At 43.8% G+C, this 15,195-nt stretch overlaps 1 protein-coding gene across 1 annotated transcript; it reads left to right on the forward strand.

Annotated features, from left to right (window-relative positions):
• Nucleotides 1-433: 433 nt before the first annotated feature.
• LOC106601272 (calmodulin-1) lies at nt 434-13,480 on the forward strand. The gene is made up of 6 exons (XM_014193357.3): nt 434-656; nt 5,040-5,070; nt 5,523-5,666; nt 8,293-8,399; nt 11,614-11,749; nt 12,497-13,480. The coding sequence occupies exons 1-6, from the start codon at nt 654-656 to the stop codon at nt 12,523-12,525; spliced, it is 450 nt and encodes a 149-aa protein (XP_014048832.1). The 5' UTR covers nt 434-653; the 3' UTR covers nt 12,526-13,480.
• The last annotated feature ends 1,715 nt before the right edge of the window (nt 13,481-15,195 follow it).

The following is a 15,195-nucleotide window of genomic DNA, read 5'->3' on the forward strand; positions in this document are numbered from 1 at the left end:
TAAAAACTCCATTATTGGTACATTTGTCAATGACTGATATTGGGGGATGAATATTAATGCAATATTAATACACTAGTCTACTTCTGTTGCAGAGGTTTAAATTGTTAATTTGTCATGAAAACTTTGAATCACTATGTGTTTTTACTTTCCCAGCTCTATCATCTGTTAAAATAAATCTATATTATTCTCAGATGATCATTATCGCCTTATGCACCAATAAAATAATGTAAAGCATATGTGTGCCTTTTCGTTTGGAATATAAATCTCTGTCTGCTGCTGCTCATCTACAATGCAAAAAAATAAAGGAATGGCTGGTCAAATGTAGATGTATGAATAGTTGAGTGTGTAAGTAGCCTACTTTGACCATGTAAGTGTCACTGTTGTGCTGTCTGTGGCCAATAGCTTTTTTTTAGTGGCAATGAATCTCTGCTAGGCAAGTTGATGCTGAGGAGTGAGGGATCCAGGCTGCCTGTCCTGCAGTGGGAAAATGCGGAAGTGAGTGAGGACGGTTTTCAGCGGCGGAGGAATACACCAAGCTATATAGACACAGATCGCGAGAGATACACAACTTCAGCCCATCGTTAGAGGTCCACGGGAGCTGGTCAGTCTCGTAGTCTAGTTTTAGAAAACCAACCCATCCAGCGCCGTCAGACATGGTAAGTATAGTATTTTGTGATGCAATTCGAAATGTTATCCTTTTTAAGTCAAATATAATGAAAGGCAGGAATGCAAAGTTTTCCTGCAGAGGAGGATTCGCGTGAAACGTTGAACGGTTCGAGTGATCATGCGTCGGTGCTGGCTTGTCAGATTGTTGGGTGTCATATCTTTGAGTATCGGAGGCTACAATTCATATTGGTCGGATATAAGACGCATTATAACTCTTTAAAAAGTAGATTTGTAGGCTGATAAGCGATGCAATGACTTCACATGTCAGCGAGTCAGACCTAACTATACGCGTCCGTGAATCAGGCGCAGTTTGTGATTTTAATGTTTAACAAAATCGGTGTTATGGCCGGTAATGTTACGTGTTAAGGTCATGTAACAGAATGTGAGCTATCCAATTTTGATCAAACGGAAGCTGTGAAACCCTTGAGATTTCTGTCATTTCCACATGCACAGGCAGACGAACGAATGTAGCTATCTGTTGATGCTGTTCGAGGGACCAGTGCATGCTGCTGTGCCTACCGCACATCCCCCTCCCCCCAGAAAATCACTATCATTCAGAATTATATCAATGATTAAATACATTTGACACGATGTTGCTTTTTTTTTTTTTTGATTAGGCGACTTTGATCTGATTCAGCAATGCACTTGATCGTATCATTTGATATATTATCAATCTTTTTCAGGTTCTGTTACTAGTCTGAACGATGTAAATGTGTCGTTTCATGTGTCTTTTGGCCTCAGGAGACAGCAGGGGAACCCCATCTATGGAATTATAGGCTACTTGGTGCTATATTAATGGTGTTTGATTCAATCTGCTTATCCCACTTTTCAATGTTCATCAATGCTTACAAATCATTTATGAACTTTGTTATTTTTATCACGGTTTCTGGTCATTTATGGACTCTCTATTTAATCGAAAATGTCATCTGCGCCATTGTGTGAGATCGAAAGTGACGATCTAGCCTACATGGTAATACTTTTAGAATAGCTGCCCTGTCTCTGACAGGACCTGCAGATGCTTGACTTATGCCTTGGTCTTATCACCTTTTTTTTATACACGGATGGAGAACAATGTATTGAATATTATGTGTTTTTCTGTTAGTAATTAACTTTATGGTTGTCACAGGAGGATCAACGTCCATGAGATTTCTCTCGCCTGCCTAAATGGGAGGGCTTAATTGTGTTGTTTAAGCAGCGGGAGGACAGCGTGGAAACATTCATCTCTAAGTAAATTATGCTCGTGTGCTCAATGCACACATTGTTTCTCCGAAAGCATGGAAGGAATGTCTCCACCAAAGTGGTGATAACAAAGCTATTGATTGTAGACTCTGAATCAAGCCTTTCATATGGACACGCACATCAGTGTGCCCACTGGCCTGGTTACATTGGGTCCACTGTTTTGGCCCTTGCTCGGATGTTTGATTGGGTGTGGTGGGCAATCAGAAATCTTTTTAGATGTGTGTGTTTGTTTGTGTGCTGCTGTGCTGTGAAGGCGTGAACGGAAAGATTGTGGGTCCTCTGTGCTCTCTGCTGTAGTTGTGGAGTCATTGACCCTTACACGGCGTGCTGTTGTGTGCCATCACCAGGAAATGAATGTGTGTTTCCATGCAGAAATGGCTAAAAGACACACTCTGAGATTATCTGCTCTATTAGTTAGTATTTTGACACCATGTAGGAAAAAAATGCGATTGCACTGTGACTGGATTATTTTTTTATTTTTTTTCTCGATTTACTGGCATTGAATGGCCACAGGCTTTGTTAGTGTACATGCAGGGTGACTGACTGTCTTAGCAGTGCCTCCCAACTCAAGTGCGGACAACCAGCTCAAATTATATTACTTATCCAAAGTAGGGTGATTCTAATGCATGAAAAAAGCCTTTGCTATATACCATTCTGTGACAATAAGTTGCACATTTACCATGGTCATGCCATTCAATAATAAGCAGCAGTAACCAATGTGTTGAATATTTCTGCAAGAGACAGATGAGCAAGGGTGGGATTGGTGTATGTGATCATATAGCCTAGAGTATTACTATGCCCCATGATATCACTGCACATATCACACGCTCATATGTGGTAGTGTCTGATGAACTCCATCCCTCTGCTACAGGCCTATGTGATGTGTTCAGGAGGAAAGTGGAGCTCAAGTCATGTGGGCAGACACACAAACGGGACATGGCAGTGACAAGAAGCCTATCACTCACAAATGTTTTTCTCTGTGGCACTACACTACCACCACATGGCCCTCGGGGACCACTTGTCAATGTTGTGTGAAAGTGGCAATACCACGCTGATCAGCAGCTATGCTGTTTTTAGTTCTCATATCGAGGCCAGATTCCTGGGGAGGTTGTGTGGCGATTGTGAATCCAGGTCAGATTCCTGGCAGATGGCTGTGCGTATAGTGGCGTGTGTGTGTGTTAGTGGTCCTGTTCCCTGCCTGGGGTGCTGGAGGGAAGAAGGGTGTTCCTGGCTGGGGTCCTGTAGGCTGGGGCTGTACTGGGCTAGCCTTGAGGAGCCAGCAGGGGTAAGGAGGAGGACCTCTCCTCTGGGGACACTGCCAAAGAATACTGCTGATGGTTCAGAGAAACAAAGCCAAGGTACAGCTTTGATGAAAGCCAATATATCAGAGAGGTTAGTTGACAGAGACTGTACAATAGACCTGACACCTTGATGTGACAGTCAGCCACTGCCAGGCTCTGGGTGTTCAGCGTGTGTGTGGGGGGCTGCCAGACAAGGAGCCATCAGCATCTAGCCTCAGACCCTAGATGCTCTCTCTGTCCAACCAACCTGGTGGGGGGCCCTAAGCACTACGTGACCGGGCTTTAATCATGGAAACGATCCTTCAGGGTCCCTTGTTGGTTTCTGTAACCATACCACCACGCTGACAGCCCAGATTGCGAGGTGGCGAAAAGCACAACACGATACATCAACCCCAGAGCTTCTGTTGACACGACCCATGTGGAAGTTAGGATTCCCAAAGATATCCAATACAGACAGCAGCCCCAATGCTTGTTAGGCTGCCACTACAGTGGGAGGTAGCCAGTCAGTCACATCACTGCCACAATAGCCTGCTTCAGGTCAGGTAAACCCTGCTTCACTATCGGTCAGTCTAGACCTCCTCTGTCTGGTGTTAAGTTCAGCCAGCTGAGCCCCACTCCCAGAGGCTTGACACCGCTCCCCACATCTAGGAGCCAGAGACCTGACCAACAGGCAGGCTGAGGAGACATAAGAGAACCATGTTGCCCAAGAAGGCATCCTGCTACCAGGATGATGACTTGGTTTCTTTGTCCATGGTGTATGAGCTTCTGGACCAGCAGCAGTTCTTCTACAAGGAGCTGATTGAGCAGCAGGAGAGGAACTTCAAGACCTTCTTACAGATGCTGGTGGACTCCCTCAACAGTCGCATTGACAACGTGGTCAAAGAGGTCCAGGACATGAAGAACGGCCTGCATATTACCAAGACTGAACTGGTGGACGTCAGGCGCCAAGGCAACATAAATGCCAAGCGGGCAGAGTGCCTGGCCGAGGGGCTGGTGATTGTGCGGGAGGCCATGGATGCCCTCTCCTCCAAGGCTGGGGTGTTCAATGGAAAGCCGAAGGGTAATCTATGCCTGGACGGCAAGCCAGATGCGAGGAAGGTGGACACCTGGCAGGACCAGCCTAAGGCAAAGAAGCTGGTGGCCGACCTCACCGACCTGCACTTTGGCGAGTTTCAGGTCCCCAAGCTCTACTATGCCCTCTGTATAAATGATAGGGGAGCTGAAACTGGTTGTGTGATGGGGAGGGATGCCGGTGGTGTCAGCAGAAAAACAGTCTCTAGTCTAGATTAACCAGTTAGCCTACCCTTCTGTTGCTTTCTTATTGTAGGTCATTTTGGACACTACCCTTGTGTAGTTGCATGAGTGATATCAGATTTTGTGGGGAAACATGGCTGGTTTGGCTTGAAGTCTATATGATTCTGTGTAGGTGACTGTCAGTGTCTTAACTGTACTCCTGCATTGTGTGCATGTAAGCCAGGACTATATTAAATTCAAGTGGTAAATGCCTGGCCTCTCCTCCGTGGCATTAATGTGCAGTGTAGCTCAGCAGCACAGAGTAGAGGCAGGCAGCCTGACCGTGTGTTTTCAACATCAGGTCACTGTATTCTCTGCTCTGCCTTAGCTGGATCATTGCCTAGACTACGTAGTAGTGTATCTGTTGCTCAGAGATCACTGTGTACGTACTGTTGCTCAGAGGTGGACTGGGAAGGAGAAAGGAAGAAATAAGTCCGTTTTTCTGTAGTACTGCTTGTATTCAGTCACAATACAAAGCCATTGATCTTTTTTCTTGATAATTTTTTTTTCCCTCTTCCCCCCCCCCCCCCTCCCTCTCAGGCCGACCAACTAACAGAGGAGCAGATTGCCGGTAAACAGTTCAACGCACACATTTCACTTTTCAGCTGTGTATGAATATTTCATGAGTGAGGCATGTCGGCTAGCTAGCTCCGGATGGCTGATTTGAATCTTACTCTGGACATAATGGCAGAGCGAGACCTATCAGACATACCTGTTGTTGACCAGATGTTTTGTCCACTCACCTTCACAATAAACAAATGTAATCCTTTCAAGCCGAGGCCATGTCATAGCCCACGAGGTCAAACTGAGGTGTGATTTATTATTGCTTGACAATTAACTCAATCCAATGAACAAATGTAACCTAGTAAAATGTATGCACGCATGACTAAGTCACTTTGGATAGAAGTGTCTGCTAAATTGCATACGTTATGAAGTCAGTGACTGTCTAATCAAGTTGATTAATGGAGCTCAGCTGTGATCTTTCCTTATTTTGGATACAACCAACTGTTGCTGTCTTTGCAGAGTTCAAGGAGGCGTTCTCCTTGTTCGATAAAGACGGCGATGGCACCATCACAACCAAAGAGCTGGGCACCGTCATGAGGTCGCTGGGACAGAACCCCACAGAGGCAGAGCTGCAGGACATGATCAACGAGGTCGACGCTGATGGTGAGTTAGTTCCACCTGCTACGGTGTAGGGTGACGTTGCACCAGAACGCGGATATTTCTCACTAATAGTTAAGGTTAGAGGAAGCTGATCCTAGATATGTACCTATGGGGAAACATCACTGTGGATCCAACTAGGGTTGTGAAGTTCCCAGAAATCCCCGTGTGGTGGATTCCTGGAAACTGGAGGCAATAAGCAAGAAAGGAATTTCTGTAAAAGCTGTGAATTTAAGCAAGACTGAAGTACTACTCCATCTCCTTGGGTTATGTTATAATGTGGGTGTGTTCAGTCACTTCCCTGCTCTCCCTTCTGGAAGTCAACCCAACAGTGATGAACATTGATTCTTATTGATAGCGCTATTGACAAGTTTAGCCACGGCCTAACTTGTCTTAGTGCTGGGACTGGGAGTACTTGCATTGATTATAATGACTGACTGGCACTATTTAGGTCAGTCAGACCTAGCGACTGCCTGCAACAAAGCCAGTTGAATAATGGCAGCAGGTAATAATGGCCTAGTGAAATCCATGACATAATCCACTCTGAGCTCTGCTCTGCTGGGATGCACATTCTCTGAGTGCCCATGGAAGGAGCTCAGAGCAGCCGTGGTACACCCTGTTTACACACAGTAGTAGCCGTCCATTCACTCAATGGGGAAGTTGAAACAGCCAGTCTGCGTTATACATGAGGTGGGACTCAGCCTGCCCTGTATATAGAATGCAACAGTAACACACACTGGGGAATAGTCAGTCTGTACTATACTGCCCTATATACGTAATGGAATCTGTGTGTGTGTGTGTGTGTGTGTGTGTGTGTGTGTGTGTGTGTGTTTTGGCAAGTCGGTTAGGACATCTACTTTGTGCATGACACAAGTAATTTTTCCAACAATTGTTTACAGGCAGATTATTTCACTTAATTCACTGTATCACAATTCCAGTGGGGCAGAAATGTACATACACTAAGTTGACTGTGCCTTTAAACAGCTTGGAAAATTCCAGAAAAGGATGTGCCTCTTTAGAAGATTCTGACTGGCTAATTGACATAATTTGAGTCAATTGGAGGTGTGCCTGTGGATATATTTCAATGCCTACCTTCAAACTCAGTGCCTCTTTGCAAGCCGAAGAACACCGTGAAGCACGGGTGTGGCAGCATCATGTTGTGGGGGTGCTTTGCTGCAGGAGGGACTGGTGCACTTCACAAAGTAGATGGCATCATGAGGACGGACAATTATGTGGATATATTGAAGCAACATCTCAAGACATGTCAGGAAGTTAAAGCTTGGTCGCAAATGGGTCTTCCAAATGGACAATGACCCCAAGCATACTTCCAAAGTTGTGGCAAAATGGCTTAAGGACAACAAAGTCAAGGTATTGGAGTGGCCATCACAAAGCCCTGACCTCAATCCCATAGAAAATGTGTGTGCAGAACTGAAAAAGCGTGTGTGAGGAAGGAGGCCTACAAACCTGACTCAGTTACACCAGCTCTGTCAGGAGGAATGGGCCAAAATTCACCCAACTTATTGTGGGAAGCTTGTGAAAGTCTACCTGAAACGTTTGACCCAAGTTCAACAATTTAAATGCAATGCTACCAAATACTAATTGAGTGTATGCAAACTTCTGACCCACTGGGAATGTGATGAAATAAATAAAAGCTGAAATAAATCGTTCTCTCCTATTATTTTGACATTTCACATTCTTAAATAAAGTGGTGATCCTAACTGACCTAAAACAGGGAATTTTTACTAGGATTAAATGTCAGGAATTGTGAAACTGAGTTTAAGGTGTATGTGAACCGCCGACTTCAACTGTATATATCATACACACAGACCGGGCGAACGAGGACATGTGCAGAACAGACATGCATTCATTCACTGGGGAACTGTATGTCAGAGGGAACAGCTCTGTGCTCAGAGGAATGGTCTTAACCAGGAATCACACACATGATCTCACACACAAACTCACTCCGCTGTACCTGGAGCCCTGCCTCCCCGTCACACACTAGCGGTTCTGGGGGAGGGGGCCGGGGGGGCCAGTGCCCCTGTGACGACAATTTTGGACCCGCTTGTGGTCCCCCTAAATGTGGAGTATGAAATAATTTTTACATAACAAAATTTTGCTATCGTTCTTTTTTTTTTACATCCGTTATTAGACAGTGGCAACATGGAACATGGTCATTTGCCTGCAATGCAGTGAAGGAAACGATATGACAACAATGACGTCTAATGTAACTGGCCCCTCTAACAGTACAACTGGCCCCAGCTTGGCCCCCCCCCCCCCCCAGTTGAAATGGTCTAGAACCGCCACTGCCGTCACACACACCCTTGACGAGCCACGACTAATCCAGGTTATATGTGATCAGTAGTGGTGTGAGTGTCTGCTCCAAAGGGTTTAGCCAGGCCCCCTGAAGTTCTGATCCAGTGGCCTTCACCTCTCTCTGTGATCCTTTCATGGCTCCCTTTTGCTTTGCATTAGAGGCAACTCAACCCCTTCCAGAGCCTGTTGTAGTGGTACACAGCCCACTCTGGACCACGCAAGGCCCATTGCGACAGGGGCTTAAATCCCTGATAAGCAACTTTCAATTCTTTCTGTCAAAGTTTAAAAAAATAAAGCTTCTCTCTTTCTTTCCCCCCAGGCAACGGCACCATTGATTTCCCAGAGTTCCTCACTATGATGGCCAGGAAAATGAAGGACACAGACAGCGAGGAGGAGATTCGCGAGGCGTTCAGGGTATTCGACAAGGTAAGGATAGTGTGTGTTAGGGCTGGGCGACATGGCCCAAATATTATATCACGTTTAAATATTTTTTTTTTTAAAGATACGGTATTTTTTTGTTTTGGAATAATAAAAGTTGTACATTTGCTTTGAGTAGTGAGTGGTCCTAGGGTGGCAACATGCATTCTAAGTGATTTCAATGAGTCTTCATTCTTTTCTTTTATACTGTTCAACTTCAACCAAAACAAATTTCAGCACTTATCATTTCTGCATTTCCTGCACTCCAATTGCAGTGCTGGGAAAAAGTACCCAATTGTCATACTTGAGAATAATTTAAAGATGAGTTAATAGAAAATTACTCAAGTTAGTCACCCAGTAAAATACTAGAGTAAATGTACTTAAGTATAACTCATTTCAAATTCCTTATATTAAGCAAACCAGATGGCATCATTTTTCTTTTTATTTACGGATAGCCAGGGGCACACCAACACTCAGACATTTACAAACAAAGCATTTGTGTTTAGTGAGTCCTCCAGATCAGAGGCAGTAGATGACCAGGGATGTTGTCTTGATAAGTGAGTGAATTGGACCATTTTCCTGTCCTGCTAAGCATTCAAAATGTAACATACTTTTGGGTGTCAGGGGGAAATCTATGGAGTAAAAAGTACAGTATTTTCTTTAGGAATGTAGTGAAGTAAAAGTTATCAAAAATAGTAATGTACAGATACCAATAAAGATATACTTAAGTAGTACTTGAAAGTGTTTTTACTTAAGTACTTTACACCACTGCTCAATTGAGAATTTCCACACTGCCACGTAGGGCTGCACGATATGGGCAAATAATCTAGGACTTATTTTTAACCAAATGTTGCAATTGTGATTTCACTTGCGAATTAGACAATGTTGGAATCATGGAAATAGAATGACTATTCTAATTCTATAGATAGAATAGTGGGCACTTTCAATACAGTGTTTGAGATGACAACGAATTAAAATGCCAGGGAGGAGTTGACAGGGTAGAAACTAGTGTTGATACTCGTTTCCTAGGGGACCCTATAAGCTTTGGCTACATTGCATGTTTTCTCTTAGCTACTCCATGTAGCTAACATATTCTTGCTTTGCATATTCCTCTTTGATTTAGACGATACTGTTGCACAAACAACATGCGGATTTAGGTCTACACCATCACTGGTATTAGCTAGCTATGTTTGCTCTTACTCAGTACATTTATTAGCTAGCTATTAGCATTAGTGGTTAACAATTTGTGTCAAGATTTAGTTTGTCTTTTCTTAGGGCAACTTGCTATCTGTTTGATGTAAGAAACACCAACTAATAGTGTCATTTATAGAACGCTGGTGGATTTATATTAAGAAGCAAAGTGAAAACAGCATTGATGTCATCAACATTGTTGCATGTGCTGCATTGACCAGGCAGACTGAACGCAAGTGTCTCCTGGTTGAGGAACATCAAATGCGCTCGAGTGACAGGGGGTGTGGCTAGGTCTGTGTGGAAAGTGGCACGGAGAGAGAGTGGACAGAGATGAGTCAAGTAGCGAAGTAAAGTAAAAATTAACATTACAGATGGCATTTCACATTTAACAAACCAAACATTAAAATAATGGTATAGAAGTTAAAGTAAAAACCAAACCGGTCCCTGCATCAATACCGGTATATCATAAAATACGGTATAGTGTGTGTACAGTCTTTACTGTACTTGTGGGAGGGATTACATGTTTACACAGCTTCATCTCATACAATATCAACTATGTACAGTGCATTCGTAAATTATTCAGACCCCTTGACTTTTTCCACATTTTGTTAACGTTACAGATTTATTCTAAAATGGAATATCCTCAACACATAATGACAAAGCAAAAACAGGGTTTTAGAAATTTTTGCAAATGTATAAAAACAAACCTTATTTACATAAATATTCAGATGCTCTGCTATGAGACTCGAAATTGAGCTCAGGTGCATCCTGTTTCCATTGATCATCCTTGATGTTTCTACAACTCAATTGGAGTCCACCTGTGGTAAATTCAATTGATTGGACATGATTTGGAAAGGGACACCTGTTTTATATAAGGTCCCACAGTTGACAAAGCATGTCAGAGCAAAAACCAAGCCATGAGGTCGAAGGATTTGTCTGTAGAGCTCCGAGACAGGATTGTGTCGAGGCACAGATCTGGGGAAGGGTACCACATTTCTTTTTGCAGTATTGAAGGTCCCCAAGAACAGTGGGCTCCTTCATTCTTAAGTGGAATATGTTTGGAACCACCAAGACTCTTCCTAGAGCTGGCCGTCCGGTCAAACTGAGCAATCGGGGGAGAAGGGCCTTGGTCAGGGAGGTGACCAAGAACCCGATGGTCACTCTGACAGAGCTCCAGAGTTCTTCTGTGGAGGGGGGGGGGGGGGCACATTCCAGAAGCACTCCACCAATTAGGCCTTTATGGTAGTGGCCAGACGGAAGCCACTCCTCAGTAAAAGGCACATGACAGCCTGCTTGGAGTTTGCCTAAAGGACTCTCAGACCATGAGAAACAAGATTCTCTGGTCTGATGAAACCAAGATTAAACTCTTGCCTGAATGCCAAGCGTCACGTCTGGAGGAAACCTGGCACCATCGCTACGGTGAAGCATGGTGGCGGCAGCATCATGCTGTGGGGATGTATTTCAGCAGCAGGGACTGGGAGACTAGTCATGCTCGAGGGACAGATGAACGGTGCGAAGTACCATGCGAAACATTCTCTATTCCCTCAACCCTTACTCCCTTTATGTTGTACATGTATGTATCTCATGCATGTCACCAATGGGGCCTGTCCTATAGCGTATAATAATCACATCAATAAATTGGTTATAACAAACTCTGAACCGTAACGTGACAGCAAAATGGACTTGAGAAATGCATTTGAAACGGCAGAATGTTTACTAGTTGCTCAGGTTATTTAAAAAAAAAAAAAAATTCCCACTGCTTGACCCAAAGATCTCGGTCGACTAAATGGGGTTATCCCTAATGATCAGTGATATCCTGTATGGTTGCTCTTCCTGCATACAGTTACAAGGTATTATCTTTTTACAAAGGGACTATCATGGCTTTGTTCCAATATCCACACTAGTGTACTGTAACATGTAGTATGCATGCCAGTCCTAGAGTGAGCGTACTGCAAGCATACATTACATTAGTATGGAAAAGGCAGGTGTGTTTGCTGTGAGGTGGCACACACTCACACCCTCTCCCTTGCAGGATGGGAATGGCTACATCAGTGCAGCAGAGCTCCGTCACGTCATGACAAACCTGGGAGAGAAGTTAACAGACGAGGAGGTCGATGAGATGATCAGAGAAGCCGACATTGACGGAGACGGACAGGTCAACTATGAAGGTAAGAAGAGGACAGTGCTTCGTTCTGCTGTGTAGGAGTGTATAGTAGATCTCAGCAGTGTCCCTATGGGGGCCTGTAGTCAGTAGAGCTGTCTCATACTCCCATGCTACTGTACAGCCAGTCTTGGTTTTCTGCCGCTCCCCTCGTCCTTTTCTACAGCTCCAATTCCTCTTCTCTCATCCATTTCTACTACCTGATCCCACTCTACCACTCTCATCCCCCTCTTCTCTCACTTTCTAGCGCCCTGATCCCTTTCTACCATCCCGATTTTTTTTTTATTTTTTTATTTTTTTTTTATTTTTTTATTATTGTTTTTGTATTTTTTTTTTTTTTTTTTTAATTTCTCCCCCTCGCCTCATCCCTTTTCTATTGCCCTGATTCTCTTCTAATTTTCTGCTGCCTGGTCCCTCTTCACTCTTCCACTCTCATCCCCCTCTTCTCATTATTTTCTACTGCCCGATTGCCCCTCTTCTCTCATCCTTTCACTGCCCGATCCACCTGTTCTGTCATCCTGATCCCTTTTCTTTTCTCATCCCTTTCTTATAGAATTGGTACATCTCTCTGTAATAGGATATTTGGCTTACGTAAACAGTCTTCATGAGAATTAATTTAATTGTATTATGATTTGTCTTTGGAATTTTTTCTTTTTATTGTCTGGATCTGACATGAAATTGCTGCCTTGATCAGTGGTTGGCTGTTTTCTTTTCATTCTCCTAATGTCTTTTTGTTTTGTTCTTTTGTTCACAGAATTTGTACAAATGATGACAGCAAAATGAAGCTCCCTTACCCTTCTCCTGACCTTAGAAGACAAAAAAAATCAGTCAAATGTTTTACTTACCTCTTGCAAAAATATACATTTATTCATACTGTTTCTGTATAGAAAACATAACTGAATGTTGAAAAATGAAAAAATCAGTCCACGTAAAAATAAATACAAATTTAAAAAAACATTATCTGCATGTACTGGTTAGTGGTCCTGTCCCCAAAGATGAGTTAGACATCAGTAATAACAGAAATAATACCTGTAAACAAAACCGTCAACAACTAAAGAAAGCACTTGGCGACCTGCTTATTGGTTCCAGTTGCTAATGGTAACGTTTGGGCTGGCCAATCGTCTTCTTTTCTTTTCCTGTTTCTGTTCTTCATGCATGCAGCTTGAGACTGGCGACGCAGTCTAGCCAATGGGCTCACTCTGATTCCACAGCGGTGTCGAGGGTACCGCCGTGGGGTTTTGGTACAGTCTATGTTGAGAGAAAGAGATAAGAGATATAGGGGGGGGTCATACTAAACTCGCATAGAGATGAAATGAATGGGACCTTTGCTTAATTACAAAAATATATTTTTAAGAAAATTATCATTTAAAAAAAATTCTCATTTTAGAACTGTTTGGCATGTTGGGAATATTTGGATTTCTGTTTCCTTGTTATGCGTTGAACTTTGGGTATGATTCGAGGGGGTGGGAGGTGAGCTGGAGAGTCTGGTTTTTCTGGACTCTTTTTACCTGCTAGGGGAAGTCTTTTTGGCAAGGAAACGCGGTTGTACCGTCAATGTTTTTATCTTCTGTTTCTCGACTCTGACCGTGGTTGAGTGTGGGTTTTGATCGATCTACAGCGCATCTAGGGTCTTCAACACCTGAGTCTTTAGACTGTTCATCTTGTTCAGTTTAGTTCATTCCAAGTTGTACATGCTAGTCTTTTAATTTTTTTTTCCAATAAAAGACCATGAACTTAACCTTTAACTCCCTCCCTTTCCTTTATGTGTGTGTGTGTGTGTGTGTGTGTGTGTGTGTGTGTGTGTGCATGGTGCGTGCGGATCTGTCTGTTGTGAAGGAATTGTATTACATTAGAATAGGACTGGTTTGCTAACCCAAATATCTCATTCTTGACGATTCTGTCCTTCAACTTATTAATGCTCACCCTGCTTCTTCACTGACATTAATTACCCATTCTGATAATTGCCTGACCTATGATTTGATGACTGGCATCTAATTTTAGATAACATGAAACGTGGGCTGTTTCTTTTTATCTGTCAGAAACCTGAAGGAGATCACTATCCAGGAAGTTAACAGTGGCAGAATGGATTGGTGCGAACCCCCCACTGTTCATTTGGCAGTACCCTCTCCACCCTATACCAGATGTCGACACGTTAGCTTGAAACTAATGGCTGTCCTAAAAGTCTTGCAACGATCCTGAGCTGAGCCTGCTTCCCTTCCCAGCCAACCAAATCTACCGCTCACTGCTGCCTATACTCTAGGAACCACTTACAGCAGAGAATGAGCTAGACTGGGATCACCATAGCAACACGTATCTTTTTTGGGAGCTGTGTTACTCAATATGATTACATGTTGTGTCACTTTTCCAAGCAGAGCGGTCGGATGTCGAGAGCGTCTTCCTTCACAGAAAGAGAGCGAGACCGTGGGTTGCCAAGCAACAGCAGCGGAGGGCGCATGATGGGGCTGGGATGACGGATTTGAAAAGGCACGTGGGAGTTTGTAAAGGGCGAAATGGAGAATATGTATCTGCTGTTGTATAGGGCCCTCGGCACGCAAAGCCACAGAATCAATAGATTTTCCCACCCCTCCCAGTGATGTAGGGAAGCATATGTCTCCCTGCTTCCAGTGATGTAATCAGACCGGTTTATTAACGTCCTTTTCAGAAGTGCTGCTGGTAATCTCCCCTACGTACTGCTCAACCCCAGTCATCGTTCCTCAACATGTAGCTGAGTGTGGCAAAGGCTTGAAGACAGCTACATACAGTTGGCCAATTAGGGAAGATGTAGACAACCATGGATGGGCATTTTCTCTGCCTTGTGTCAGTGTTCACTTGAGCTTTGCTGTAGCGTGTGTACTGGCTGCTGCTGTTCAGTGGTGGGGAACGGAGCGCAATGACAGGCGCATGGGGGGTTTCTCAACGTGGCGTGCTGGCGGCCCACACCTCTTGGCCCTTCTGACAAGCAGCACGTGACCCGCCATTTGTCTGTGTCAACTGATCATTTCAGCTTTCCTGTCTGAGGCAGGTTAGCAAACCCAGGGAGAGAATTCAGATGCGTAAAGCAGGTATGATGAGAGGTTATGATGGCACTAACAATGTCTTCCTCTGAACACACACACACTACAGCCTTGCTGTGGGCCCTAATGAGCTCCACCATGGCTGTTTGACAGACTGGAAACATTTATTTTCTGAAAGGTCGAAAGGAGTGTACTAGCCATTCTTTTCCCAGAAAAGCACAACAACAGGTCCATTAATCTGTTTGGCTCAAGCAGGATCAGATCCTCCTATGGAAGATGACTTGAAGACAACACTCTCACTAGATTTGGTCCTAACACAAATATATAGAGAACGCACATCCGATAACTTGCAGGCGCTGGGTACAAAAAAATTTAAAATTAAGATGGAGACCAATACACTGATGAATGCTCCTGTAGTTTATTGTAAAATGTTTCGACC

This window comes from Salmo salar, chromosome 01 (assembly GCF_965601325.2).
Source record: "Salmo salar chromosome 01, fSalSal1, whole genome shotgun sequence".
Lineage (NCBI taxonomy): Eukaryota > Metazoa > Chordata > Actinopteri > Salmoniformes > Salmonidae > Salmo > Salmo salar.

Excerpts from the sequence above, each read along its gene's own strand:
- LOC106601272 (XM_014193357.3), top strand. Across the intron at positions 5,071-5,522 it reads AACAGAGGAGCAGATTGCCG|AGTTCAAGGAGGCGTTCTCC; the intron begins GTAAACAGTTCA and ends CTGTCTTTGCAG. Across the intron at positions 11,750-12,496 it reads CGGACAGGTCAACTATGAAG|AATTTGTACAAATGATGACA; the intron begins GTAAGAAGAGGA and ends TTTTGTTCACAG.